This window comes from Gorilla gorilla, chromosome 20 (assembly GCF_029281585.2).
Source record: "Gorilla gorilla gorilla isolate KB3781 chromosome 20, NHGRI_mGorGor1-v2.1_pri, whole genome shotgun sequence".
Taxonomy (NCBI): Eukaryota; Metazoa; Chordata; class Mammalia; order Primates; family Hominidae; genus Gorilla; species Gorilla gorilla.
The window spans coordinates 14,929,169-14,955,131 of NC_073244.2; the positions used below are offsets into that span (position 1 = coordinate 14,929,169).

At 47.5% G+C, this 25,963-nt stretch overlaps 1 protein-coding gene across 2 annotated transcripts in view; it reads right to left on the reverse strand.

Annotated features, from left to right (window-relative positions):
• MUC16 (mucin 16, cell surface associated) overlaps positions 1–25,963 on the reverse strand; it is a 235,240-nt gene that overhangs the window by 37,398 nt on the left and 171,879 nt on the right. Inside the window, exons 42-85 of one of the 2 annotated variants that reach the window (XM_055371568.2) lie at positions 25,779–25,951; positions 25,428–25,463; positions 25,105–25,170; positions 24,046–24,170; positions 23,725–23,792; positions 22,627–22,799; positions 22,263–22,298; positions 21,940–22,005; positions 20,700–20,824; positions 20,400–20,467; positions 19,621–19,793; positions 19,258–19,293; positions 18,932–18,997; positions 17,835–17,959; positions 17,580–17,647; positions 16,886–17,058; positions 16,523–16,558; positions 16,197–16,262; positions 15,194–15,318; positions 14,939–15,006; positions 14,166–14,338; positions 13,797–13,832; positions 13,476–13,541; positions 12,228–12,352; positions 11,945–12,012; positions 11,161–11,333; positions 10,792–10,827; positions 10,472–10,537; positions 9,355–9,479; positions 9,057–9,124; positions 8,270–8,442; positions 7,905–7,940; positions 7,580–7,645; positions 6,280–6,404; positions 6,007–6,074; positions 5,216–5,388; positions 4,870–4,905; positions 4,548–4,613; positions 3,140–3,264; positions 2,845–2,912; positions 2,089–2,261; positions 1,722–1,757; positions 1,395–1,460; positions 91–215 (exon numbers count right to left, since the gene is read on the reverse strand). In XM_055371568.2, the coding sequence (XP_055227543.1) occupies positions 91–215; positions 1,395–1,460; positions 1,722–1,757; positions 2,089–2,261; positions 2,845–2,912; positions 3,140–3,264; positions 4,548–4,613; positions 4,870–4,905; positions 5,216–5,388; positions 6,007–6,074; positions 6,280–6,404; positions 7,580–7,645; positions 7,905–7,940; positions 8,270–8,442; positions 9,057–9,124; positions 9,355–9,479; positions 10,472–10,537; positions 10,792–10,827; positions 11,161–11,333; positions 11,945–12,012; positions 12,228–12,352; positions 13,476–13,541; positions 13,797–13,832; positions 14,166–14,338; positions 14,939–15,006; positions 15,194–15,318; positions 16,197–16,262; positions 16,523–16,558; positions 16,886–17,058; positions 17,580–17,647; positions 17,835–17,959; positions 18,932–18,997; positions 19,258–19,293; positions 19,621–19,793; positions 20,400–20,467; positions 20,700–20,824; positions 21,940–22,005; positions 22,263–22,298; positions 22,627–22,799; positions 23,725–23,792; positions 24,046–24,170; positions 25,105–25,170; positions 25,428–25,463; positions 25,779–25,951 (4,144 nt within the window). The remainder of the gene's footprint in view (positions 1–90; positions 216–1,394; positions 1,461–1,721; positions 1,758–2,088; positions 2,262–2,844; positions 2,913–3,139; positions 3,265–4,547; positions 4,614–4,869; positions 4,906–5,215; positions 5,389–6,006; positions 6,075–6,279; positions 6,405–7,579; positions 7,646–7,904; positions 7,941–8,269; positions 8,443–9,056; positions 9,125–9,354; positions 9,480–10,471; positions 10,538–10,791; positions 10,828–11,160; positions 11,334–11,944; positions 12,013–12,227; positions 12,353–13,475; positions 13,542–13,796; positions 13,833–14,165; positions 14,339–14,938; positions 15,007–15,193; positions 15,319–16,196; positions 16,263–16,522; positions 16,559–16,885; positions 17,059–17,579; positions 17,648–17,834; positions 17,960–18,931; positions 18,998–19,257; positions 19,294–19,620; positions 19,794–20,399; positions 20,468–20,699; positions 20,825–21,939; positions 22,006–22,262; positions 22,299–22,626; positions 22,800–23,724; positions 23,793–24,045; positions 24,171–25,104; positions 25,171–25,427; positions 25,464–25,778; positions 25,952–25,963) is intronic. The other variant, XM_055371569.2, reaches the window with a different exon arrangement.

Below are 25,963 nucleotides of genomic sequence, written 5' to 3' on the forward strand. Positions count from 1 at the left end.
GGTGAGATCTTCTTCCATGCCCTGTCATGAGTGAGACAGGTGGAACTAGACAAGGTGAACTGGGCAGAGTGAGATGGGTGGGGCTCTTACCAGGCCCTGAAGGACCCTCTCCATGGTGTTGAACTTCCTGGAGCCAGGGTGCTGCATGTTCTCCTCATACCGCAGGTTGGTGATGGTGAAGTTGAGAGTGAACAGCACCAGGAGAGGGCTGGCAGCTGTCGTGGAGGTGGGAAAGAATCAACATGTTCAAAAGTGGAGAACTTTATACATTTCCAAAAGGCCTACTTCTAAACATATGCAACAGGATTTAAAGAGAGAATAATATAAAAAGTTTCCATGCGTCCCTTGACTATAACGATAGAAGTTTCTAACAAAGCCTACTAAATAATAGTAGTAGTTAGCATACCTCTTGGTGCATATTCAGAGTTCTATAATACTAAATATTATCTGTTACCTTTATTATTACCATTGTCATCATCAATGTCACCAACACTGTGACTCTCACTATTATTGTCATCACCACCAGCATCAGCACCACCCACATCAGCACCAAAATCATGACCAACACTGTGGTAGCATCCCCACTACCATCATCATCATCATCACCACCACCACAATCATCATCATTTGCATCATGATCACCAGCACCATGATTACCAACACCATTATCATATCATCATTATTCTCATCACCACAACCACCATCACAACCATCATCATTATAATCATCATTATCTTCATTGTAACCATCACAATCACTATTGTCAATCACTACCACAACCACCACCATCCTTACCACCATCATTCTTCCCGTAATCACCCCCACAACTGTCCTGATCATCATCACATGATTACCATCATACCCACCACCACTACCATCATCATCATTATTCTCATTGTCAACATCGTCATTACTATTGTCAATCACTACCAAGACTACCACCATCACCAACACCACTATCATCCTTCCCATAATCACCACCACCATTGTAATCATCATCACAGCATCACCATCATAACCCCTGCCACCACCATCATCATCATCACCACCATCATCATCATCACCACCACCATCTTCATAATTATCATCCTTATCACCATCATCATCACTAGCATCACCATTCTTATTGTCATCATCTCCAGTAACTTCACCACCAACAACCCCCATCACCCTCACAATAAAATAAGCTTTCTTGCAGCAGATATTTTTCACTGTTTTGTGTCCCCTTCCTTATCCCTAGAGCCCTGCAGAAACTAGGCACTCAATTAAGTTTGTTAGATGACTCCTCATCCGTAGATTCACTAGGATTTTTTATCTTTATTTAAGTGAAAATGGCAGAGATGTTGACAGTCATCAGGCATGCTCTAACAGAGATGCGATTGATTTGTACTTACCCGAGGGACCAGGTTTAGAAACTGGAGTCCCAGATGTTCCCAGGTCCACTGTGGAGGTCCCAGGAGCTGAGGAGAAGGCCTCATTAGTGAAAGTGTCGAACCCTCTCATGGCAGAAATGCCAGCAGGTAGGAGTATTTATGGACCTTGCTGCATGTGGGGCTTGAGCTGGGTCTCTCTCTGAAGAGACTTGGGCCAGAAGGGAAAGGGAGTAACTTGTGCTGTCCCAGCTCCTTTGCTCATAGAGGACATAGGGGCATGTGAGGAGGGGTCAGTCCTTGCCCTGCATGATGTAGGATCAGGAGCACTGGAAATCAGTGGATACTCACTGCTAGTGGTGGGCACAGAGCTCCGCTGTGTGAAACCTGCATAGAGAGGGAGGGAAGAGGGTGGGTAAGGGTTAAGGGAGTGGTGGGGAACTATATAGGGGTCAGGGTACCTTGGTGCAATGGAAGGAATTTCCCAGAACACGAGCCATTGAAGATTCTCTATCAGCACCCTCAGATCCAGAAAGCAGATCCTGAGGATGAACTCAGGCCAAGATGAAATAGAAACCATGAAGTTCCAACCTCAGCCATCACATACAGACAACATGCATGAGCATTCAATAGCCAGGCAGGGAGCGTGACCTCAAGGCAGAGAGTAGAGGCTGCCCAGCAAGGAGGAAGAGACTCCAATCACATCACAACTACTCACCATTGACATAGAGACTGTCCCTGTCCAGGGTGTAGGGGCCCAGCTCAGTGATGCTGTGGGTCAGCTGGCTCAGCTCCCAGTATAGCTGCTCTCTGTCCAGTCCAGGGCTTTTGGGATCAGAGCGGTAGGTGCAGATGGCATCCACTTTGGTGGCTGCCCCATCCTTCTTGGGCCTGGGGAGGGCAAGATTGGGGAAAGACAATACACGGATTGCCTAGGGAGGGGTTCTGAGATCCCACAGGGCAGGACAGGAGGGGGCCAGAGGAAATGAGAAGCCTGGTAGAGAAGTGAGAAGCCATACTTCTATTCTCTGAGTGCACTGACTCTTAGCAACTATGAGCAGAATCATGGATGCAAGGATTTTTATAAAATTGCAAAGTGGAAACTGCATTCTTGTAGCATGGGGTAAGGAGAACTCATACTTGAGACAGGTGAAGAGCTAGGTTTGGGGATGAAAGCAAGTGGACGAGGCATGTTTTTCTTGGGAGAAATCCTGGTAACAGAATTGAACAACTTGTGGAAAGGCAGGGAGGGGAAAGGAGGGAATTCAGGGGGATGACCAAGGTAGAAGCTCAGTCCTGCTGATGGGCTCTGCATCTCTCAGTTGAGGTGGGAGGTGGTAGGATCAGGAAGCACATTGGTCTTAGAGCCACTGCCTCCTGGATTCCACCTGTGCTGCGGACATCTCCAGGGAGTGCAGAAGGGAAGCAGGTCAAACTGCTCAGATCAGTCAGACTGGCTGTTCTCAGTTCTCACCTGAGCAAGGTCAGTCTGCAGCCAGAGTACAGAGGGCCAACACTGGTGTTCTTGAACACAGGCCTGAGCTGTGGAGGAGGGAGAGGGAGGTGAGTGGGAGGACTGAAGTCATAGGGGTGTGGTAGAAGAGAGGTGGGCAGGGCTGGCAACAGTTGGTGGGGCTGGCATCAGTGGTTGGGGTATGCATATCTGGGGGCAAGATGAGGTAGATGAGATCTTCCATGCTCTGCAATAGGTGAGGTGGGCAGGACTAAACATGGTGAGTGGGGTAGAATGAGGTATGTGGGGCTCTTACCAGACCCTGAAGGACTCTCTCCGTGGTGTTAAACTTTCTAGAGCCAGGGTGATGCATGTTCTCCTCATACCGCAAGTTAGTGATGGTGAAGTTAATTGTGAATAGCACCAGGAGAGGGCTGGCGGCTATAGTGAAGATGGGAAATAAACAGTGTTCAAAAGTAGACTAACACTTAAGAATTTGTGATAGAATTGTTTCTAAACATATGCAACATGATTTAAAGTGACAAAATAAAAGGTTTTCACATCTCCCTTCACTGTAATGGTACATAGTTCTCATAGAGCATACTAAATAATAGTAGTTAGATGCTAAGCATAGCTCTTGGTGCATATTCAGTATTCCATACTACTAGCCATTATCTACTACCTTTGCCAACACCACGATCATCATCAACATCAGCAACACTGTGACCATCGCTATCATTATTGTCATCACCACCAGCATCAGCATCAAAACCATGACCATCATAATCCCTATGATCCCCACCCATCATCATCATTACACCACCAGCACCACAACCATCATCATCCATATAATCACCACTAGCACATGGTCACTAACACCATTATCATATCATTCTTACTATCATAACCACCAACACCACCAACATCATTATCATCATTATCGTCATCACCACCATCATTATCCTCATTGTCAACATCATGATCACATTGTCAATTGCCATCAGAACCATCACATCATCACCACCACTATCATCCTTCCCATAATCATCACCACCACTATCATCATCATCACCATCAAAACCACTACCACCACCATCATCATCATCATCACCAACATCATCAGCAACACCATCATTGTTGTCATCATGTCCACCACCCCTATCATTATCATCATCATCATCACAACAATATAACCTTCCTGAGGATAGAGATTTTTATTTCTTTTGTGTTCCCTGCCTTATCCCTAGGGCCCCGAAGAAGCCAGACGCTCAACAAAATTTGTCGGTTGACTTGTCATCACTAGATTCACTAGGACTTTTCGTTTTTATTTGAGTGAAAATGGCGGAGTTGTAGGCCAGGTGCAGTGGCTCACGCCTGTAATCCCAGCACTTTGGGGGGCCAAGGCAGACAGATCACGAGGTCAGGAGTTCGAGATCAGCTTGACCAATATGGTGAAGCTCCATCTCTACTAAAAATATAAAAATTAGCTGGGCATGGTGGCATGCACCTGTAATCCCAGCTACTCAGGAGGCGGAGGCAGGAGAATCGCTTGAACCTAGGAGGCAGAGGTTGCAGTGGGCTGAGATCACGCCATTGCATTCTAGCCTGGGTGACAGAGCAAGACTCTGTCTCAAAAAAGAAAAAAAAAGAAAGAAAAGAAAATGGCAGAGATGTTAACACTCCTCAGGCATGCTGTAATACAGATGACACTGAATGGTACTCACTCGTGGGTCCAGACAGGGAGGCTGGAGTTCTCGAGGTGGCCAGGTGCATTGTGGAGGTATCAGGAGCTGAGGAGAAGGTTTGCTGTATTAGTGAAAGCAGCAAACCCTCTCATGACAGAAATACCAGCAGGTAGGAGTATTTATGGCCCTTGCTGCATGTGGGGCAGTATCTCCATCTGTAGCTGGGCCAGAGGGAAAGGGGAATAACTTGTGCTCTCTGTTCCTTCCCTCATGAAGAGGATATAGGGGCATAGAAGGAGAGGTAAGCTCCTGTCCTTTATGGTGTAGGATCAGGAGCACTGGAACATCAGTTAATACTCACTTCTGGTGGTCGTCATAGAGCTCTGATGGGTGAAACCTGCATTGAGATGGAGGGACGAGAGTGGGTAAGTGTTAAGGGAGTGGTGGGGTTCTGGTGCAACAGAAGGAATTTCCCAGAACACGGGCCATTGAAGATTCTCTATCAGCACCCTCAGATTTAGAAAGTAGATCCTGAGGGTAAATTCACTTTGAGATGGAGAAGAAACCATGAAGTTTTGACCTTAGCCACCACATACAGACAACATGGTTGAGCCTTCAATAGCCAGATGGGAAGTGTGACCTCAGGCCAGAGAATAGAGGCTGCCCAGCAAGGAGGAAGAGACTCCAACCACATCAAAGTTGCTCACCATTGACATAGAGACTGTGCCTGTCCAGGTTGTAGGGGCCCAGCTCAGTGACGCCGTGGGTCAGCTGGCTCAGCTTCCAGTACAGCCGCTCTCTGTCCAGTCCAGGGCTTTTGGGGTCAGGACGATGGGTGCAGACAGCATCCACTCTGGTGGCTGCCCCATCCTTCTCAGGCCTAGGGAGGCCAGGTGAAACAAATAACAATTTAAAAATTGCCTCAGGAGGAGTTCTGAGATTTCCTGGGGCCAGACAGGAAGGGGCCAGAGGAAATGAGAAGCCTGGGAAAGAGGTGATAAGTCACATTTAGATTCTCTGAGTGTCCCGGCTGCCAGCCAGCCCAGGACTGTGAACAGAGTCATAGACGCAAGAACTTTTTATAAAATTGCAAGGTGAAGCCTGCATTCTCATGGCATGGAGACAAGAGTACTCAGACATGAGACAGATGAAGAGCTGGAATTGGGGATGAAAGCAAGTGGATGAGGCATGCTTGTCTTGTGAGAAATCCTGGGGACAGAATTTAACAACTGGAGGAAAGGGAGGTGGGTGGAAAGGAGGGAATTCAGAGGGATGACCAAGGTAGAAGCACAATTCTCCTGATGGACTCTGCAGAATCTCTCAGTTGATTGGGGTGGTGCTGATGGTATCAGGAGACAGATTAGTTTTGAAGCCAATGCTTCCCGAATTCCATCTGTTGTGAGGACATTCACAGGGATGGCAGGAAAAAAAAAACAATCCAAACTCTTTGCGACTAGGAACAATTGGGGCAGCTAGGCTAGCTCTTCTAAAGTCTCACCTGAGCGAGGTCAGTCTGCAACCAGAGTACAGAGAGCTGACACTGGTGTTCTTGAACAACGGCATAAGCTGTGGAAGAGGGAGAGGGAGGTGACTAGGAGGGCTGGGGACATAGTGGTGGGGCACAAGTGTGGCGAGTGCAGCTGGCACCAGTGGGCAGGGCTTGTGTCTCTAGGGGAGATGGATGAGATTTTCTTCCATGGCCCTGGCATGGGTGATGTTGTTGGGACCAGGTAAGGTGGGAAGGGCAGAGTGAGGTGGACAGGGGTCTCACCAGACCCTGAAGGACCCTCTCCGTGGTGTTGAACTTCCTGGAGCCAGGGCGATGCATGTCCTCCTCATACTGCAGGTTAGTGATGGTAAAATTGAGGGTGAATGGCAGCAGGAGAGGGCCAGTGGCTGTAGTAAAAGGTGGGGAAACAAACACTATTGTGTTTGTTTGTATTTTTAATCTGTTGCATACAGTTAAAAATAAGTCTATTGCAAACTCCTCAAGTTTCTCGACTTTTGCAACAGACTTGAAGAGTTTGCAATAAGTTTATTTTTAATAGTATGCAACAGAATTTAAAATGAATGACAAAATTAAAGGTTTCCATGCCCTTCGTGATAGAAATTATTTTTTTAAAAAGCATATTACATAATATTTGTTAGATTCTGAGCCCAGCTTTTGGTGCATATTCAGTGCTGAAAAATATCAGATATTACCTGTTACCTTTGTCATCACCATTATCATCATCATCATCATCATCATCACCATTATTGTCAGCATCAGCACCAAGGCCATCACCACAACGATAATCCCCATCAATACTACCACAAACATCATTATCACCATTGTCATATCATCATTACCATCATAATCATCATCACTGTCATTATCTGAATAATCATCATCACGATCATTGTCATCATAATCACTATCACCATCACTATTGTCATCCTCACCATCACGAATGTCACAATCCACATCAACACCACCACAAACATCATCATCATCACCATAATCACATCATCATTACCATCATAACCAGCAACATTACTGTCATCATCCAAACAACCATCATCATCTTTACCATCATCATCACCATTGTTATCATCACCACTCCAACATCATCACCACAATCAACACAACTGTCATCATCATCATTATTATTATCATTATTGTCAAAATCCCCATAATTATTGTCAATTGTAATCCCCACCACCACCATCATTCTTCCCATGATTACCAGCAGCATAATCATCATTATCCTTACCATCATCACCACCACCACCACCACTGCAATCATCATCACCGCCACCCCCATCATCATCATCACAATTATATAAGCTCGCGGAGGGCAGTGTTTTTTCTTTTTTTGTTCCCTGATGTACATCCAGGTCCTGATACAGAGGCAGTGCTCAATGAACTGGGTTGGTTGACCTATGGTTACTACATTTACTATGAATTTCCATCTTTAGTTGAGTGAATAATGACAGAGATGTTTACACTCATCAACCATGCTCTAACAGAGTGTAAACAGAGATGTTTACACTCATCAACCATGCTCCAAATACCATTGACTGGTATTTACCTGTGGGGCCAGGGAGGGATGATGGAGTCTCAGAGGTTTCCAGCTGTACTGTGAAAGTCCCAGGAGCTAAGGAGAAGCCCTCATCAGTGAAAGGAGCAAGTGCTCTCATGGAAGTAATGCCAGCAGGAGGGACTATTCATGGGGATTTTTGCCTGTGGGGCTTCAGCTGGGATTCTGGTTAGCTGGGGCAGTGGGGAAGGGGAATAATTTGTGCCCTCTATGTTCCTTCCCTTATGGAAAGGACATAAGGGCTTATGAATAGGGGTCAGCTCCTGCTAAGTTTGGTGTAAGATTGCGGCCACGGGAACATCAGTAGAATACTCACTGCTGGTGGTGGGCACAGAGCTCCGCTGGGTGAAACCTGCATAGAGAGGGAGGGAGGAGTGTGGATAAGAGTCAAGGGGGAGGTAGGGGGTCAAACAAAAGTCAGGCCTACCCTGGTGGAATGAAAGGAGTTTCATGGAACAGGGGCCTTTGGAGATTCTCTGTCAGAATCTGAGTATCAGGGAAGAAGCTACTAAGGATGAAATCAGTTCAAGATAAAGAAGAAATCATGAAATTCTGACATCAATCACCACATACAGACGTGTCCTAGCCTTCAGTGTCCAAGCAGGGCATGTGACCTCAAGTAAGAGAGTAGAGGCTGCCCAGCCAGGAGAAAGAGACTCTAATCACATCAGAGCTGCTTACCATTGACATAGAGACTGTCCCTATCCAGGGTGTAGGGGCCCAGCTCAGTGATGCTGTGGGTCAGCTGGCTCAGCTCCCAGTACAGCCGCTGTCTGTCTAGCCCAGGGATTTTGGGGTCAGGGTGGTGGGTGCAGATGGCGTCCACTCTGGTGGCTACTCCGTCCTTCTCGGGCCTGGGGAGAGGTGGTGAGGGGAATGGCAATAAATGAATTGCCTAAGGAGAGGTCTTGAGATGGCAGAGTGTAGGACAAGAAGGACAGAGGAAGTAAAAAGTCTAATACAGAGGTGGGAAGCAATACTTAGATTCCCTGAGTGTAATGGACAGCTTGGGACTGTGAGCATAGTTGTAGATATAACAGTTTTCCCAAAATGGCAGGGTGGATCCTGCATTCTTAAAGCATGGAAACAGGAGAGCTCAGACTTGAGATAGCTGAAGAGCTGGAATTGGGGATGAAAACAAGTGGTTGAGGCATGTTTGTCTTGAGAGAAATCCTGGTTACAGAATTTAACACCTAAAGTCAAGTGAAGTGGGGGGAAAACAGGGAATTCTGAGGAATGGCCAGGGCAGAAGTCCAGTCCTGTTGATGGACTCTGGAATCTCTCAGTCAGTTTGGAAGTGGGGGCAGTGGCACTGCTAATACTAGGAGACAGGTTAGTCCTGGAGCCACAGTTTCCTGAATTCCATCTTTGATAAGAATAATCACAAAGAGGACAGGAAAAAAGAAGTCCAAACTCATTGAGACTAGGAATAATTGGGGCAGCCACACTGGAAATTCTAAGGTCTCACCTGAGCAAGGTCAGTCTGCAGCCAGAATACAGAGGGCCAACACTGGTGCTCTTGAACAAGGGCTTGAGCTGTTGGGGAGGGAGAGGGAGGTGAGTGGCAGGGCTGAAGAAGTAGAGGCAGGGCAGAAGTGAGGTGGGTGGGGCTGGCTGTAGTTGGTGGAGCTGACATCAGTAGGTTGTATGGGGCTTTTATCTCTTGGGGTGAGGGGAGGTGGGTGAGATCTTCCATGGCCATATAGGTGACATAGGTGGGACTAGGTAAGGTGGGTAGGGCAGAGTGAGATGGGTGGGGCTCTCACCAGACCCTGCAGAACCCTCTCCATGGTGTTGAACTTCCTGGAGCCAGGGTGACCCATGTTCTCCTCATACTGTAGGTTAGTGATGGTGAAGTTGAGTGTGAATGGCACCAGGAGAGGGCCGGTGGCTATAGTGAAGGTGGGAAATAAACACTATGTTCAAAAGTAGAGAAAATTTAAGAGTTTGCAATAGACTTATTTCTAAACATATGCAACAGGATTTAAAGTGAGTGATAAAACATAATGTTTTCACGCCTCCTTTGACTATTATGATAGCTGTTCTTGATAGAGCACATTAAATAGTAGTCAGAGGCTGAGCATAGGTCTTGGTCCATATTCAGTGTTCCATAGTGCCAGATACTATCTAGTGCCATTGTTAACACCACCTTCATTTTCAACATCACCATGATTGTCTCCATGAGTATTATTATCATCACCACCATCAGCACCAACCCCACCACCACCACCACCATCATCATTATCACCATTAACACCACAACCATCGTCATCCCAATCATCACTTCCATCACCATTATCATCATCACCATCATCACTGTCAATATCACCATGATTGCCACCATCAGTAGGATTATTGTCATCATCACCACCACCATCATCATTATCCTCATCATCCCCATCACCACCAGCGCTATCATCATCACCATCTTCATTATCATCAGTGTCAACATCATCATCATTTTTGTCAATCACCACCACCATAATTATTACTGTCTTCACATAATCATTATCATCATAACCACTATCCCCACCATTATCATCATCCTCATCACTGTCATCATAATTAGCATCATCACCACCATCATCTATATCATGATCATTATCAACATCATCATCACCATCACCACCATCATCATCACCATCACTTACATCATCATCATCACAGGAATATAAGCTATCTTAAGCAGAGATTGCTATCTATTTCTATGTTCCCTGCTGTATCTCCAGGGCCTGGCACAGAGTAGGTGCTCAATAAAGTTTACAGGTTAACTCCTCATCACCATATTTACTATGACTTTTATCTTTATTTAAGTGCATAATGGCAGAAATGTTTATATTCATCAGGCGCACTCTAATGGAAGTGCCATTGGCTGATACTTACCTGTAGTTTCAGGGAGGGAAGGTGGGATCTCAGAGGTTCCCAGGTTCACTGTGGAGGTCCCAGGAGCTAAGGAGAAGCCCTCATCAGTGAAAGCAGCAGCATTCTCATGGCAGAAATGCCAGCAGGTAGGACTAGTATGAGGCTTGCTGCAGGTGGGTCTTGAACTGTGTTTCTCTTTTGGGCATAGGGGAGAGGGAATAACTTGTGCTCTCCCAGCACCTTCCTCTCATAAAGGGGACATAAGTGTGTATGAGGAGGGCTAAGCTCCTGCCCTGCTTGGGGTAGAATTGGGGGTACTAGAACATCAGTTGAATACTCACTGCTGGTGGTTGGTATGGGGCTCCAATGAGTGAAACCTGCAGAGAGAGGGAAGGAGGATAGTGGGTAAGGGTTAAGGAGAGGTGGGGGGACCAAATAGGAATCAGAGCTACCCTGGTGGAATAGAAGGGGTTTCATGGAACAGGAGCCATTAGAGGTTCTCTATCAGCACATTCACTTCAGGGACCAGGGTCTGGAGAATGAACTCAGTCCAAGATGCAGAAAAAAATAATGAAGTTCTAACATCAATCATCACATACAGACAACATGGCAGAGGCTTCAATGTCCAGACAAGAAGTGCGACTTCAAGCCAGAGAGGAGGGGCTGCCCAGCAAGGAGGAAGAGACTCCAACCACATCAAAGCTGCTCACCATCGACATAGAGACTGTCCCTGTCCAGGGTGTAGGGGCCCAGCTCAGTGATGCCATGGGTCAGCTGGCTCAGCTCCCAGTACAGCTGCTCTCTGTTCAGTCCAGGGCTTTGAGGGTCAGGGTGGTGGGTACAGATGGCATCCACTCTGGTGGCTGCCTTGTCCTTCTCTGGCCTGAGGAGGTTAGGTGGTGGGGGGGGGGGGGTGACAATGAAAGGATTGCCCAGGAAGGGGTCCTGAGATTCCTGAGGGAAGGACAGGGAGGGGACAGAGGAAATGAGAAGCCTGGGAGAGAGGTGAGAAGCCACAGTTAATTTCTCTAAATGCACCAACTCCCAGCCAGCCTTGGACTGGGAGCAGAGTCATGGACACAAGAATATTTATGAAATTGCAAGGTGAAACCTGCAGTTTGATAGCGCGAAGACAGGAGAGCTCGGACTTGAGGTAAGTGAAGAGCTAGAATCAGAGATAAAAGCAAGTGGAAAAGCCACCTTTCTCTTAAGGGAGACCTTGGGAACAGAATTTTAAAACTTAAGGGAAGGGATATGGGGGAATGGAAGGCATTAAGAAGGATGAATGGAGTAAGAACCCAAACTTTATGATGGGCTCAGGAGAATCTGTCACTTGAGTGGGGAAGTGCTAGGATCAGGAGACACGTTCTTTCTTGAAGCCACTGCCAACTGAATCCCACTTCTGCTGAGGACGTTCACAGGGAGGGCAAGAAGGATGCTTCTGGGGCCTCGGAACACTTGGGTAAGTCCTGATTGGCTATTCTAAGGTCTCACCTGAGCAAGGTCAGTCTGCAGCTGGAGTACAGAGGGCTGATACTGGTATTCTTGAACAAGGGCCTGAGCTGTGGAGGAGGGAGAGGGAGGTGATTGGGAGGGCTGATGAGGAGGGGCAGGGCAGAAATGAGATAGGTGGTTGGGGCTGACACCAGTGGGTAGAGCTTGTGACTCGGGGTCGAAGGTGATTCACATGGGATCTTCTTCTACATCCCGGGCATGGGTGATGCAGGTGGAATCTGGTAAGGTGTGCCAGGCAGAGTGAGATGGGTTGGACTCTCACCAGACCCTGTAGGACCCTCTCCGTGGTATTGAACTTCCTGGAGCCAGGGTGTTGCATGGCCTCCTCATACTGCAAGTTGGTGATGGTGAAGTTGAGGGTGAATGGCACCAGGAGAGGGCCAGGCACTGTAGTGGGAGTGAGAAACAAACACTATGTTCAGAAGTAGAAAAATTATGGGTTTGCAATAGAATTATTTTTAAATATACACAGCATTAAACGGGATGGACAAAATGAAGATTTTTGATCCCTCCCTTAACTATAATGATAGAATTTTAAAAAACACATACGATATCATATCAGTTGGATGCTAAGCCTAGCTTTCACTGTATGTTCTTTGCTCAACAATGTCATGTTATCCCTTACATTTGTTAGCGCCATCATAATCACCATCACTGTCACCTACAGCACCATTATTGTCATCATCATTGCCACCACCACCACCGTAATAATCCCCACAATCACCACCAGCACAACCATCACCACCATCATCATGATGATCAATATCATTACTGTCATCATCACGGCCACCATCATCACCATGATAACCCCCATCACCACCACCATAATCATCATCATCACCATCATTACTGCCATCATCACCGCCATCATCATTACCAGGATAATCCCCATTGTCATCATCATCGTCACCATCATTGTCACCCACACCATAATTGTCATCATTACTGCCACCACCACCACCACCACCATGATAATCTCCATCATCACCACCAGCACCAGAACCATCACCATCACCATCACCATCACCATCACTGTCACCCACACCATCATTGTTGTCACCACCACTTCCATGACCACCACCATGATCATCTCCATCATGACCACCAGCACTATCATTTATCACACTCAACACATCATCATTATCATCATAACCCCCACCTTCATCCTCATCCTCACCTGTCATCATCCTTACCACCTTCATCATCATTATCATCATTGCTACCATAAGCATCACCATCATCATCAAAACCACCACCACTATCATCCTCACCATCTGCCACAGTCATCATCACAAGAATATAAGCTCTCTGATGGCAGAGACTTTTATCTGTTTTGTATACTTGCTGTATCCCCAGGTTCTGGCACAGAGGAGGTGCTCAATAACATTTGTAGGTTGATGCATCATCACTAGATTTACTATGATTTTTACATTTATTTGAGTAAATAATGGCAGACATGTTGCTGCTCATCAGTCATGCTCTAACAGAGGTGCCTTTGACTGGTACTTACCTATGGGTCTAGGTAGGGAGGATGGAGTTTCAGAGGTTCCTAGGTGTACTGTGGAGGTCCCAGGAGCTGAGGGAAAGACCTCATCAGTGAAAGCAGCAAGCTCTCTCATGGCAGAAATGTCAGTAGGTAAGACAATTTATGGGCCTTGCTGTATGTGGGGTTGGAGCTGGGTCTCTCCCTGGGGCACAGGGTAAAGGGAATAACTTGTGCCCATCCAGCTCCTTTGCTCATGAAAATAATAGAAAGGCATATGAAGTGGGTTCAGGTCCTGCCCTGCTTAATGTAGGATTGGGGGCACTGGAATGTCAGTTGAATACTCACTGCTGGTGATGGGCACAAAGTTCTGATGGGTGAAACCTGCAGAGAGAGAGAGAGGAAGAATGGCGAATAAGAGTCAAAGGAGAGGTGGGTGACCAAATAGGGGTCAGGGTACCCTGGTTTAATGGAAGGAGTTTCATGGAACAAAAGCCATTGGAGATTCTCTATTACCACCCTCACATCAAGGACGAAGACCCTGAAGATATAACTCAGTGCAAGATGAAGAAGAAACCCTGAAGTTTAGATGTCAGCAATCACAAAAGACAAAGTGGCTGCACCTACAATAATCAGGCAGGAATTGTGACCTCAAGCCAGAGAGTAGAGGCCACTCATCAAGAAGGAAAAGCCTGCAACCACATCACAGGCACTCACCATTGACATAGAGACTGCCTCTGTCCAGGAGGTAGGGGCCCAGCTCGGTGATGCCACGGGTCAGTTTGCTCAGCTCCCAGTATAGCTGCTCTCTGTCCAGTCCAGGGTTTAGAGGGTCAAGGCGGTGAGTGCAGATGGTGTCCACGCCGGTGGCTGCCCCACGTTTTTCAGGCCTGAGGAGGATAAGTGAGGGGAATGACAATAAATGGATTGCCTAGGAAGAGGTCCTGAGATTCCTGAGGGAAGGACAGGCAGGGGCCAGAGGAAATGGTACAGAGGTGAGAAGCGACATGTAGATTCTGTGAGTGCACCAACTCCCAGCCAGCCTGGGTCTATGAGCAGAATCATGGACACAAAAATATTTGTAACATTATAAAGTGGATCCTCTATTCTCAGGGGATGGGGACAGGAGAGCTCAGACTTGAGACAGGTGAAGAGCTGGAATTGGGGATCAAAGCAAGTGGATAAGGCATGTTTGTGTTTGAAAGAAATGCTGGTTGTAGAGTTTATTATCTGCAGGAAAGGGAGGTGGTGGGAAAGGAGGGAATTTAGAGGGATGACCAGGGTAGGGGCCCTATCCTGCTGATGAGCTCTGCAGCATCACTGTTGAGTGGAGAGATGTTACTATCAGGGACACCTTGGTCCTGGAGCCACTGCCTCCTGGATTCCACCGGTGCTGAGGGCACCCCCAGGGAGGGCAGGAAGGAAGTTGTCCAAACTTCTTGGGACTGGGAACAATTGGAGAAGGTAGGCTGCCTCCTCTAAGGTCTCACCTGAGCAAGGTCAGTCTACAGCCAGAGTACAGAGGGCCAACACTGGTGCTCTTGAACAACGGCTTGAGCTGCAGAGGAGGGAGAGGGGGGTGAATGGGAGAGCTGAAGTGTAGGGGCATGGCAGACATAAGGTAGAAGGGGCTGGCATCAGTGGGCAGGGCTTGTATCTCTGGGACCCAGGAGTGGTGGGTGAGATCTTCCGTGGCCCTGGCATAGATGATGTAGGTGGGACTGGCAAAATGGTAGGGCTCTCACCAGACCCTGCAGGACTCTCTCCGTGGTGTTGAACTTCCTGGAACCAGGGTGACGCATGTCCTCCTCATACTGCAGGTTGGTGATAGTGAAGTTGAGGGTGAATGGCACCAGGAGAGGGCCAGGGGCTGCAGTGGGAGTGGGAAGTAAACACTATGTTCAAAAGTAGAAAAATATGATATTGCAACGGACTTATTTTTAAACACGTGCAGAATTTATCACGCCTGTAATCCCAGCACTTTGGGAGGCCGAGGTGGGTGGATCACGAGGTTGGGAGATCAAGACCATCCTGGCCAACATGATGAAACCCTGTCTTTACTTAAAAAAAAAAATACAAAAATGAGCTGGGTGTGGTGGCACGTCTGTAATCCCAGATATTTGGGGGGCTGAGGCACAAGAATCACTTGAACCCACAAGGTGGAGGTTGCAATGAGCTGAGATCGCGCCACCGCACTCCAGCCTGGCGACAGAGTGAGACTCTGTCTCAAAAAAACAAAACAAACAAACAAAAAACCATATGCAGCATTTAAAGTGATAGAATTTTGTAGAAAGCATACAATAGTAGGTAAATACTGAGCATAGCTCTTGATGCATATTCAGTGCTCAATATTGTCAAAAATTATCTATTCTCTTTGTTTCTACTATCATCATCATCACCATCATCCTCACTACCACCATTATTCTTGTCCTTCTCATTACCACCATCATCAGCATCACCATTACCATCATCATCATCACAGTCATCATCATCATCATCACCACTGTCATCACCATTATCATCACCAACACCCACTTAATCATCATCATCATGGAAATATAAGCTCTGTGAATGCATTTATTTTATCTCTTTTCTGTTCCCTGCTGTATCCCCGGGCATTAAAGTTTGTGAGTTGACTTACCGTCACTAGACTTGCCATTACTTTCCATCTTTATTTGAGTCAACAATGGCAGAGATGTTGGCACGCTCAGGCATGATCTAACAGAGGTGCCATTGACTGGTGCTCACCTGTGTGGCCAGGGAGGGAGGATGGAGTCCCAGAGGTTTCCAGGTGCACTGCAGAGGTCCCAGGAACTGAGAATAAACCCTCATTACTGAAAGCAGCAAACCCTCTCATGGTGGAAATGCCAGCAGGTAAAACTATTATGGGCCCCACTGCATTTGAGGTTTGAGCTGAGCCTCTCTATGAAGCTAGGACACAGGGGAAAGGAAATAAATTGTGCCCTCCAAGCCTTTTCCCATAAGAAGAGGATGTAAGGGGATAAGAGGTAAGGTCAGCTCCCGCCCTGCTTGGTGTAGGATTGGGGGGACGGGAACATCAGTAAAATACTCACTACTGGTGGTTGGCACAGAGCTCCGATGGGTGAAGCCTGCAGAGAGAGGGAGGGAGGAGACTGGGTAAGGGTTAAGGAGAGGTCAGACCAAATAGGGGTCAGGGTTACCCTTGTGCAATGAGGAAAGTTTCATGAAGCATGGTCATTGGGACCCCTCACCAGCACCCTCACATGGGGGAAGAAGGCCTTGAGGGTGAAATCCGTGCAAGATGAAGATGAAACCATGAAGTTGAAACTTCAATCATCAGATATAGATCACATCTTCAAACCCTCAATGGTCAGAAAGGGCATGTGACCTCAGGACAGACAGTAGCATCTGCCCAGCTAGGAGGAAGAGCCTCCAATCACATCACGGCTGCTCACCATTGACATAGAGACTGTCCCTGTCCAGGGTGTAGGGGCCCAGCTCTGTAACGCTGTTGGTCAGCTGGCTCAGCTCCCAGTATAGCCGCTCTCTGTCCAGTCCAGGACCAGTGGGATCAAGGCGGAGGGTGCAGATGGCATCCACTCCAGTGGCTGCCCCATGTTTCTCAGGTCTGGGGAGGGTAAGAGTGGGGAATGGCAATAAGTGGATTGCCTAGGGAGGGGTTCTGAGCTTACTGGGTGAAGGACAGGAAGGGGCCAGAGGAATTAAGAAGCCTGGTACAGAAGTGAGAGAAGCCACACTTTGATTCCCTGAGTGCTTCGACTCCCTGCCCGCTTGGGACTGTGAGCAGAGTCATGGATGCAAGGATTTTCATGAAATCACAAGGTGCAACCTGCATTCTCAGAGCAATGGGGAAAGAAGAGTTCAGTCCTGAGACAGGGGAAGAACAAGAATTAGGGGTGAAAGCAAGTAGATGAGGCATGTTTGGAGAGAAATTCTGGGAACAGAGTTTAACAACTGGAGGAAAGGGAGGTGGAGGGAATTTAGAGGGGTGATGGGTAAGGGATCAATCCTGCTGATGGACTCTGAAGAATTTGTCAGTTGGTGTGGGTAGGGCAGGAAGGAAGGTGAGCAAACTCTTTGGGCTTGGGAACAATTGGAGAAACCAGGCTGGAAATTCTAAGGTCTCACCTGAGCAAGGTCAGTCTGCAGCCAGAGTACAGAGGGCCAACACTGGTGCTCTTGAACAAGGGCTTGAGCTGTAGAGGAAGGGGAGGGAGGTGAGTGGGTGGGCTGAGGTGGAGGGACGGGGCAGACATGAGGTAGGAGGGGCTGGCATCACTAGGTGGGGCTGGCGTCCCTGGGGCCAAGGAGTGGTGGGTGAGATCTTCCATGGCCCTGGTGTGGGTGATATAAGCAGGACTGGTAAGGTGGTGGAGCTCTTACCAGACCCTGCAGAACCCTCTCCGTGGTGTTGAACTTCCTGGAACCAGGGTGTTGCATGTTTTCTTCATAATGCAGGTTGGTGATGGTAAAGTTGAGGGTGAATGGTATCAAGAGAGGGACAGGGGCTGTAAAGGGGTTGGGAAATAAACAGTATGCTCAAAAGCAGAAATATATAAAAGTTTGCAATAGACTTATTTTTGAACATATGCCAACAGGATTTAATGTGGATAAAAAATAAAAGATTTTCAAGCCTCTCTTGGTTAAAACGATAGAAGTTTTTCATAAAGAAGCATATTATATAATTGTAATTAGATGGTGAACATAGCGCTTGGTGCAGATTTAGTACTTAATATGGTCAGATGTTATTTTTTACCTCTGTTATTGCCACCTTCATCAGCAACATAACCATAGTTGTCGCCATGGACATCATCACTTTCATCACCATCAACATCAGCACCACCTCTACCACCATCCTCATCACCATCACCACCACAGTGATCATAATCAGCATCATTACCACCAGCACCATCACAATATTATCATTACCAGGATAACCACCAACACAATCATCATCATCATCTTCATTATCCTCATTGTCAACACCACAATCATCATTGGCAATCATCATCATCACCGCAATCATCTCAAACATCACCACTATCACCACAATCATCACATCACCACCATCACATCATCATTCCTGTTATAACCAGCACCACCATTATCACCATCATCTTCATCACCATCTCCATAATCATCATCACCATCACCAACATCATCAGCAGCATCACCATCTTTATAGTCATCTCCATCATATAATCATCATCTCCATCTCCACCACCATGATCATCACTGCCACCCTTATCATCCTCATCATCACAAGAATATAAGCTCTCTGAAGGAAGACATTTTTATCTCTTTTGTATTCCCTGCCATATTCCATGGGCCTGGCACAGAGTAGGTGCTCAATAAAGTGTGTTGGTTGCATCAGCAACACTAGATTTGATTTGCTACGATTTTTCATCTTAATTTGCATGAAAATGACAGAGATGCAGACACTCACCATTGACTGGTATCATTGACTGACTGGTGCTCACCTGTGTGGCCAGGGAGGGAGGATGGAGTCCCAGAGGTTGCCAGGTGCACTGTGGAGGTCCCAGGAGCTGAGAAGAAGCTCTCATCAGTGAAAGCAGCAAGTCCCCTCATGGCAGAAATGCCAGCAGGTAAGACTATTATCGGCCCTGCTGCATTTGAGGTTTGAGCTGAGCCTCTTTATGGAGCTAGGGCACAGGGGAAAGGGAATAATTTGTGCCCTCCCAGCCTTTTCCCTCATGAAGAGGACATAAGGGGATAAGAGGTAAGGTCAGCTCCTGCCCTGCTTGGTGTAGGATTGGGGGGACTGGAACATCAGTAAAATACTCACTGCTGGTGGTTGACACAGAGCTCCGAGGGTTGAAGCCTGCAGAGAGAAGGAGGGAGGAGACTGGGTAAGGGTTAAGGAGAGGTCAGACCAAATAGGGGTCAGGGTTACCCTTGTGCAATGAGGAAAGTTTCATGAAGCATGGTCATTGGGATCCCTCACCAGCACCCTCACATGGGGGAAGAAGGCCTTGAGGGTGAAATCCGTGCAAGATGAAGATGAAACCATGAAGTTGAAACTTCAATCATCAGATATAGATCACATCTTCAAACCCTCAATGGTCAGAAAGGGCATGTGACCTCAGGACAGACAGTAGCATCTGCCCAGCTAGGAGGAAGAGCCTCCAATCACATCACGGCTGCTCACCATTGACATAGAGACTGTCCCTGTCCAGGGTGTAGGGTCCCAGCTCTGTGATGCTGTTGGTCAGCTGGCTCAGCTCCCAGTATAGCCGCTCTCTGTCCAGTCCAGGTCCGATGGGATCAACGTGGTGGGTACAGATGGTGTCCACTCCAGTGGCTGCCTCCTGCTTCTCAGGTCTGGGGAGGGTAAGAGTGGGGAATGGCAATGAATGGATTGCCTGGGGAGGGGTTCTGAAGCTTGCTGGGTGAGGGACAGGAAGGCACCAGAGGAATTGAGAAGCCTGGTACAGAAGTGAGAGAAGCCACACTTTGATTCCCTGAGTGCTTCGACTCCCTGCCAGCCCGGGACTGTGAGCAGAGTCATGGATGCAAGGATTTTTATGAAATCACAAGGTGCAATCTACATTCTCACAGCAATGGGGAAAGAAGAGCTCAGTCCTGAGATAGGAGAAGAACAGGAATTAGGGGTGAAAGCAAGCAGATGAGGCATGTTTGTTTGGAGAGAAATTCTGGGAACAGAGTTTAACAACTGGAGGAAAGGGAGGTGGAGGGAATTTAGAGAGGTGATGAGGGTAAGGGCTCAATCCTGCTGATGGACTCTGAAGAATTTGTCAGTTGATGTGGGAGGTGGTAGAATCAGGAGACAAATTGGTTCTGGAGCCAGTGCCTCCTGAATTCTATCTGTGCTGCGGCCATCCTTTTGTAGGGCAGGAAGGAAGCTGAACAAATTCCTTGGGCCTGGGAACAACTGGGTAAGCCAAGCTGGAAATTCTAAGGTCTCACCTGAGCAAGGTCAGTCTGCAGCCAGAGTACAGAGGGCCAACACTGGAGTTCTTGAATATGGGACTAAGCTGTGGGGGAGGGAGAGAGAGGTGAGTAGGAGGGCTAAGGTCCCTGTGTGGGGACAAAAGTGAGGTGGGTGGGGCAGACACCCATGGGAGTGGCTGGCCTCAGTGGGTGAGGCTTGCATCTCTGGGGATGAGGGCAAGGTTGGTGCGATATTCTTCCATTGCCCTGGCATGAAGGTTGTACGAGGGGCTCGGCATCCAGGGCGGGGGAGAGTGAAGAGGGCAGGGTACTAACCAGACCCTGCAGGACCCTCTCTGTGGTGTTGAACTTCCTAGATCCAGGGCGATGCATGTCCTCCTCATACTGCAGGTTGGTGATGGTGAAACTGAGGGTGAATGGCACCAGGAGAGGGCCAGTAGCTGTAGTGGGAGGGGGAAATAAACACTATGTTCAAAGTGGAGAAAATAAGAGTTTGCAACAGACTTATCTTTAAACATGTGCAACATTTAAATTGAATGACTAAATAAATATTTACCGTGCATCCCTTCCCTATAATGACAGAATTTATTTATTTATTTATTTTTTGAGATGGAGTCTCGCTCCGTCACCAGGCTAGAGTGCAGTGGCGCCATTTCAGCTCACTGCAGTCTCCACCTCACTGCAATCTCCACCTCCTGGATTCAAACGATTCTCCTGACTCAGCCTCCCAAGTAGCTGGGACAGGCATGCACCACCACACCCGGCTAATTTTTGTATTTTTAGTAGAGATGGGGTTTCGCCATGTTGGCCAGGAGAGTCTTGATCTCTTGACCTCGTGATCTACCCACCTTGGACTCCCAAAGTGCTGAGATTATAGACGTGAGCCACCGCACCCGGCCCGACATAATTTATTTTTTAAAGGATGTTTTATAATAGTAGTTAGATGCTGAGCGTAGCTCTTGGTGTATATTCAGAGCTTAATATTGTCTGATGTTATCTGTTATCTTTTTTATTGCCATCATCATTGTTGCTATCATTGTCACCATCACCATTATTATTATCACCACTACCATAATAATCCCAAGCATGACCACCACAAACATCATCATCACCACACTCAACACATCATCACAAACATCATAACTGTCACTGACATGCTGATGTCCATCATCATCATGGTCAGCACCACCACCACCATTATCATCAATAGCATCACTATCATCATCGTCATCATAATCATCATAAACAGCACCACCACCATCATCATCATCCCACTCATCATGATTAATATCATAACCACCACCACCACCATCATCATCATCATCATCATCATCATCACATAAACAGAAGCTCACTGAGGGCAGAGATGTTTTTACTGGTTTTATTTTCCTTGCTGTATCCCTAGGGTCTGGTACACTGTAGGTGGCCAATTAATTTTTTTGGTTCACTCACTATCACTAGACTTATTATGATTTTCTATCTTTATTTGAATGAAAATGGCACAGATGTTTACATCAGGCATGCTCTAACAGAGACGCCATTGACTGGTACTTACTTGTGGGGCTGGGGACGGGGGATGGAGTCCCTGAGGTTCCAAGGTCCACTGTGGAAGTCCAAGGAGCTGAGAAAAAGTACTCATCAGTGAAAGCAGGAAGCACTCTCATGACAGAAATGGCAAGAGGGGAGACTATGGGGTCTGCTGCCTGTGTGGCTTAGAGATGGGTCAGTCTTTGGAGCTGGGGCAGAGCAGAGCTTGAGTAACTGCTGCCCTCTTATCTCCTTTGCTGAAGAAGAGGACCTATGGGTTTATGAGGAGGGGTAGCTCCTGTTCCGCTTGGTGTAGAATCAGGGGCATGTGGACATGAGTTGAATACTCACTGCTGGTGGTGGACCCAGAGCTCCGATGGGTGAAACCTGCATAGAGAAGGAGGCAGGAGAGTGTGTAAGGGTTAAGGATACATTGGCAACCAAATAGGGGTCAAGGCTACCCTGGTGCAAAGGAATGAATTTCATGGTACGGGGCATTTGAAGATTTCCTATCAGCATCCTCATATCAGCAAAGAATGCCCTGAGGGAACACAATCCACGGTGAGAAAGAAACTATGAAGTCCAGAACTTAGTCATCCCATGTAAAACACATGACAGAATTTTCAATTGCCACGCAGGAAGTGTGACCTCTAGTTAGAGATTAGAGGCTGCTCGGCAAGGAGGAAGAGACTTCAACGACATCACAGCCACTCACCATTGACGTAGAGACTGTTCCGGTCCAGGGTGTAGGGGCCCAGCTCTTTGATGCCATTGGTCATCTGGCTCAGCTCCCAGTACAGCTGCTCCCTGTCCAGTCCAGGGCTTTGAGGGTTAAGGTGGTGGGTGCAGATGGCATCCACTCCAGTGGCTGCCCCATCCTTCTCAGACCTGGGGAAGGTAGGTGGGGAGAATGACAATGAAAAGATTACCTAGGACCGGTCTTGAGATTGCTGAGAGAAGGACGGCAAGGGACCAGAGGATATGAGAAACCTGGGAAAGAGGTGAGAAGCCACACTTAGATTCTCTGAGTGCACAGACTACTGGCTTGTTAGAGACTGTGAGCAGAGTCATGAATACAACAGTTTTGATAAAAGTGCAAGGTGAGGCTGGGCATGGTGTCTCACGCCTGTAATCCCAGCACTTTGGGAGGCTGAGGCAGGTGGATCACCTGAGGTCAGGAGTTCAAGACCAGCCTGACCAACATGGAGAAACCCTGTCTCTACTAAAAATACAAAATTAGCCGGGTGTGGTGGCCCATGCCTGTAATCCCAGCTACTCGGTAGGCTGAGGCAGGAGAATCGCTTGAACCTGGGAGGCAGAGGTTGCGGTGAGCCGAGATTGTGCGATTGCACTCCAGCCTGGGCAACAAGAGTGAAACTCCGTCTCAAAAAAAAAAAGAAAAAAGTGCAAAGTGAATCCTGCATTCTCATGGCATGGGGACAGGAGAGCCCAGACTTGAGGCCAACGAAGAGCTGGAAATGAGGATGAAAGCACGTGGCTGAGGCATGATTGTCTTGAGAGAAATCCTGGGGACAGAATTTAACACCTAAATGAAAGGGAGGGGCAGGGAAAGGAGGGAATTCAGAGTGATGACCAGGGTAGGGGCTCAATTCTGATGATGGACAATGCAGATTCTCTCTGTTGAGGTGGAGTGTGGGGGTGTTACTATCAGGAGACACACTGGTCCTGAAGCCAGTGACTGCTGAATCCCACCTTTGGTGAGGATATCCCTAGGAAGTGCAGCAAGGAAGCAGTGCAAAGCCTTTTGGAGTGAGAATAATTGGGACAGCTAGGCTGGCTATTCTAGCCTCACCTGAGAGAGATCAGTCTGCAGCCAGAGTACAGAGGGCCGACACTGGAGTTCTTGAACAAGGGACCAAGCTGTGGAAGAGGGACAGAGAGGTGAGTAGGAGGGCTAAGGTCCCTGTGTGTGGGTGCAGAAATAAGGTGAGTGAGGCAGGGCCTAGTGGGTGAGGCTAGCTTCAGTGGGCGTGGCTGGCCTCAGTGGGTGAGTCTTGCATCTCTGGGGGCAAGGACGAAGTGGGTACATTCTTCTCCCATTACCCTGGCTTGGATGTTGTAGGAGGGACTAAGTATCTGGGTCAGGGCAGAGTGAGGAGGGCAGGGCACTAACCAGACCCTGCAGGACCCTCTCTGTGGTGTTGAACTTCCTGGAGCCAGGGTGACGCATGTCCTCCCCATACTGCAGATTGGTGATGGTGAAGTTGAGGGTGAACGGCACCAGGAGAGGAACAGCTGCTGTAGTGGGAGGGGGAAATAAACACTATGTTCAAAGGAGAGAAAATAGGAGTTTGCAATATACTTATCTTTAAATATAGGCAGTATTTAAATTGACTGACAAAATAAATATTTACCATACCTCCCTTGCCTTCAATGACAGAATTTATTTTTTAAAAGGATATTATATAAAATAGTAGTTAGATGCTGAGCATAGCTCTTGGTTCATATTCAGTGCTCAATATTCTCTGATGTTACCTGTTATCTTTATTATTGCCATCGTCATCATTGCTATCATTGTCACAATCACAATCGTTATTATTATCACCACCACCATAATAATCCCCACCATGACCACCACAAACATCATCACCACACTCAATACATCACTATTATCATCATAACCCCATGACCATCTCTGGCATCATCCTCACCACCATCACCAGTTACTGTCATCAACATCACCAGTTTCATCATCATCATCATAAACAGCACCACCACCACCACCATCATCATCACTAACATCATAACCGTCACTGACATCATCCTCATATCCATCATCATCATGGTCGGCAACATCAACACCATTATCATCAACAGCATCACTATCATCATCATCATCATCATCAACAGCACCACCACCATCATCAACAGCATTACCATCATGATCATTATCATGATCATGATCATCATCATCATCAACAACTAGCACCACCACCACTATCATCATCACATGAATAAAAAAGCTCACTGAGGGCAGAGACATTTTTATTGGTTTTGTTTTCCTTGCTGTATCCCTTGGGTCTGGTACACAGTAGGCGGCCAACAAATATTTTTGATTCACTCACTATTACCAGATTTACTATAATTTTCCATCTTTATTTGAGTGAAAATGGCAGAGATGTTCACACTCATCAGGCATGCTGTAATAGAGATGTCATTGACTGGTACTTACTTGTGGGGCTGGGGAGGGAGGATGGAGTCCCTGAGGTCCCAAGGTCCACTGTGGAGGTCCCAGGAGCTGAGGAAAAGTCCTCATCAGTGAAAGCAGAAGCACTCTCATGGCAGAAATGGCCAAACAGGGGACTATTATGAGGTCTGCTGCATGTGGGCATGAGCTGGGCCTGTCTTTGGAGCTGGGGTGGAAGGGAGCTTCAATAACTTCAGCCTTCCCAGCTCCTTTGCTCATGAGGAGGACTTATAGGTTTATGAGGAGGGGCAGCTCCTGCTCTGCTTGGTGTAGGATCAGGGGCATGTGGACATGAGTTGAATACTCACTGCTGGTGGGGGCCACAGAGCTCCGATGGGTGAAACCTGCATAGACAAGGAGGGAGAAAATTGTGTAAGGATTAAGGAGATGTGGGGGATGCAATAGGGGTCATGGCTATCCTGGTGCCATGGGACAGGGACCATTAAATGTTTCCTATTGGCATCCTCACAACAGAGAAGAATGCCCTGAGGGAATGCAGTTCATGATGACGAAGAAACCATGAAGTCCAGAACTTAGTCATCCCATGTAGAGCACATAAAAGAATTTTCAATGGCCAGGCAGAGAGTGTGCCCCCAAGCCAGAGATTAGAGTCTGCCCAGCAGGGAGGAAGAGACTCCAACCACATCACATCTGTTCACCATTGACATAGAGACTGTTCCTGTCCAGCGTGTAGGGGCCCAGCTCTTTGATGCCATGGGTCAGCTGGCTCAGCTCCCAGTACAGCTGCTCTCTGTTGAGTCCAGGGCTTTTGGGGTCAAGACGGTGGGTGCAGATGGCATCCATTCCAGTGGCTGCCCCATTCTTCTCAGGCCTGGGGAAGGTA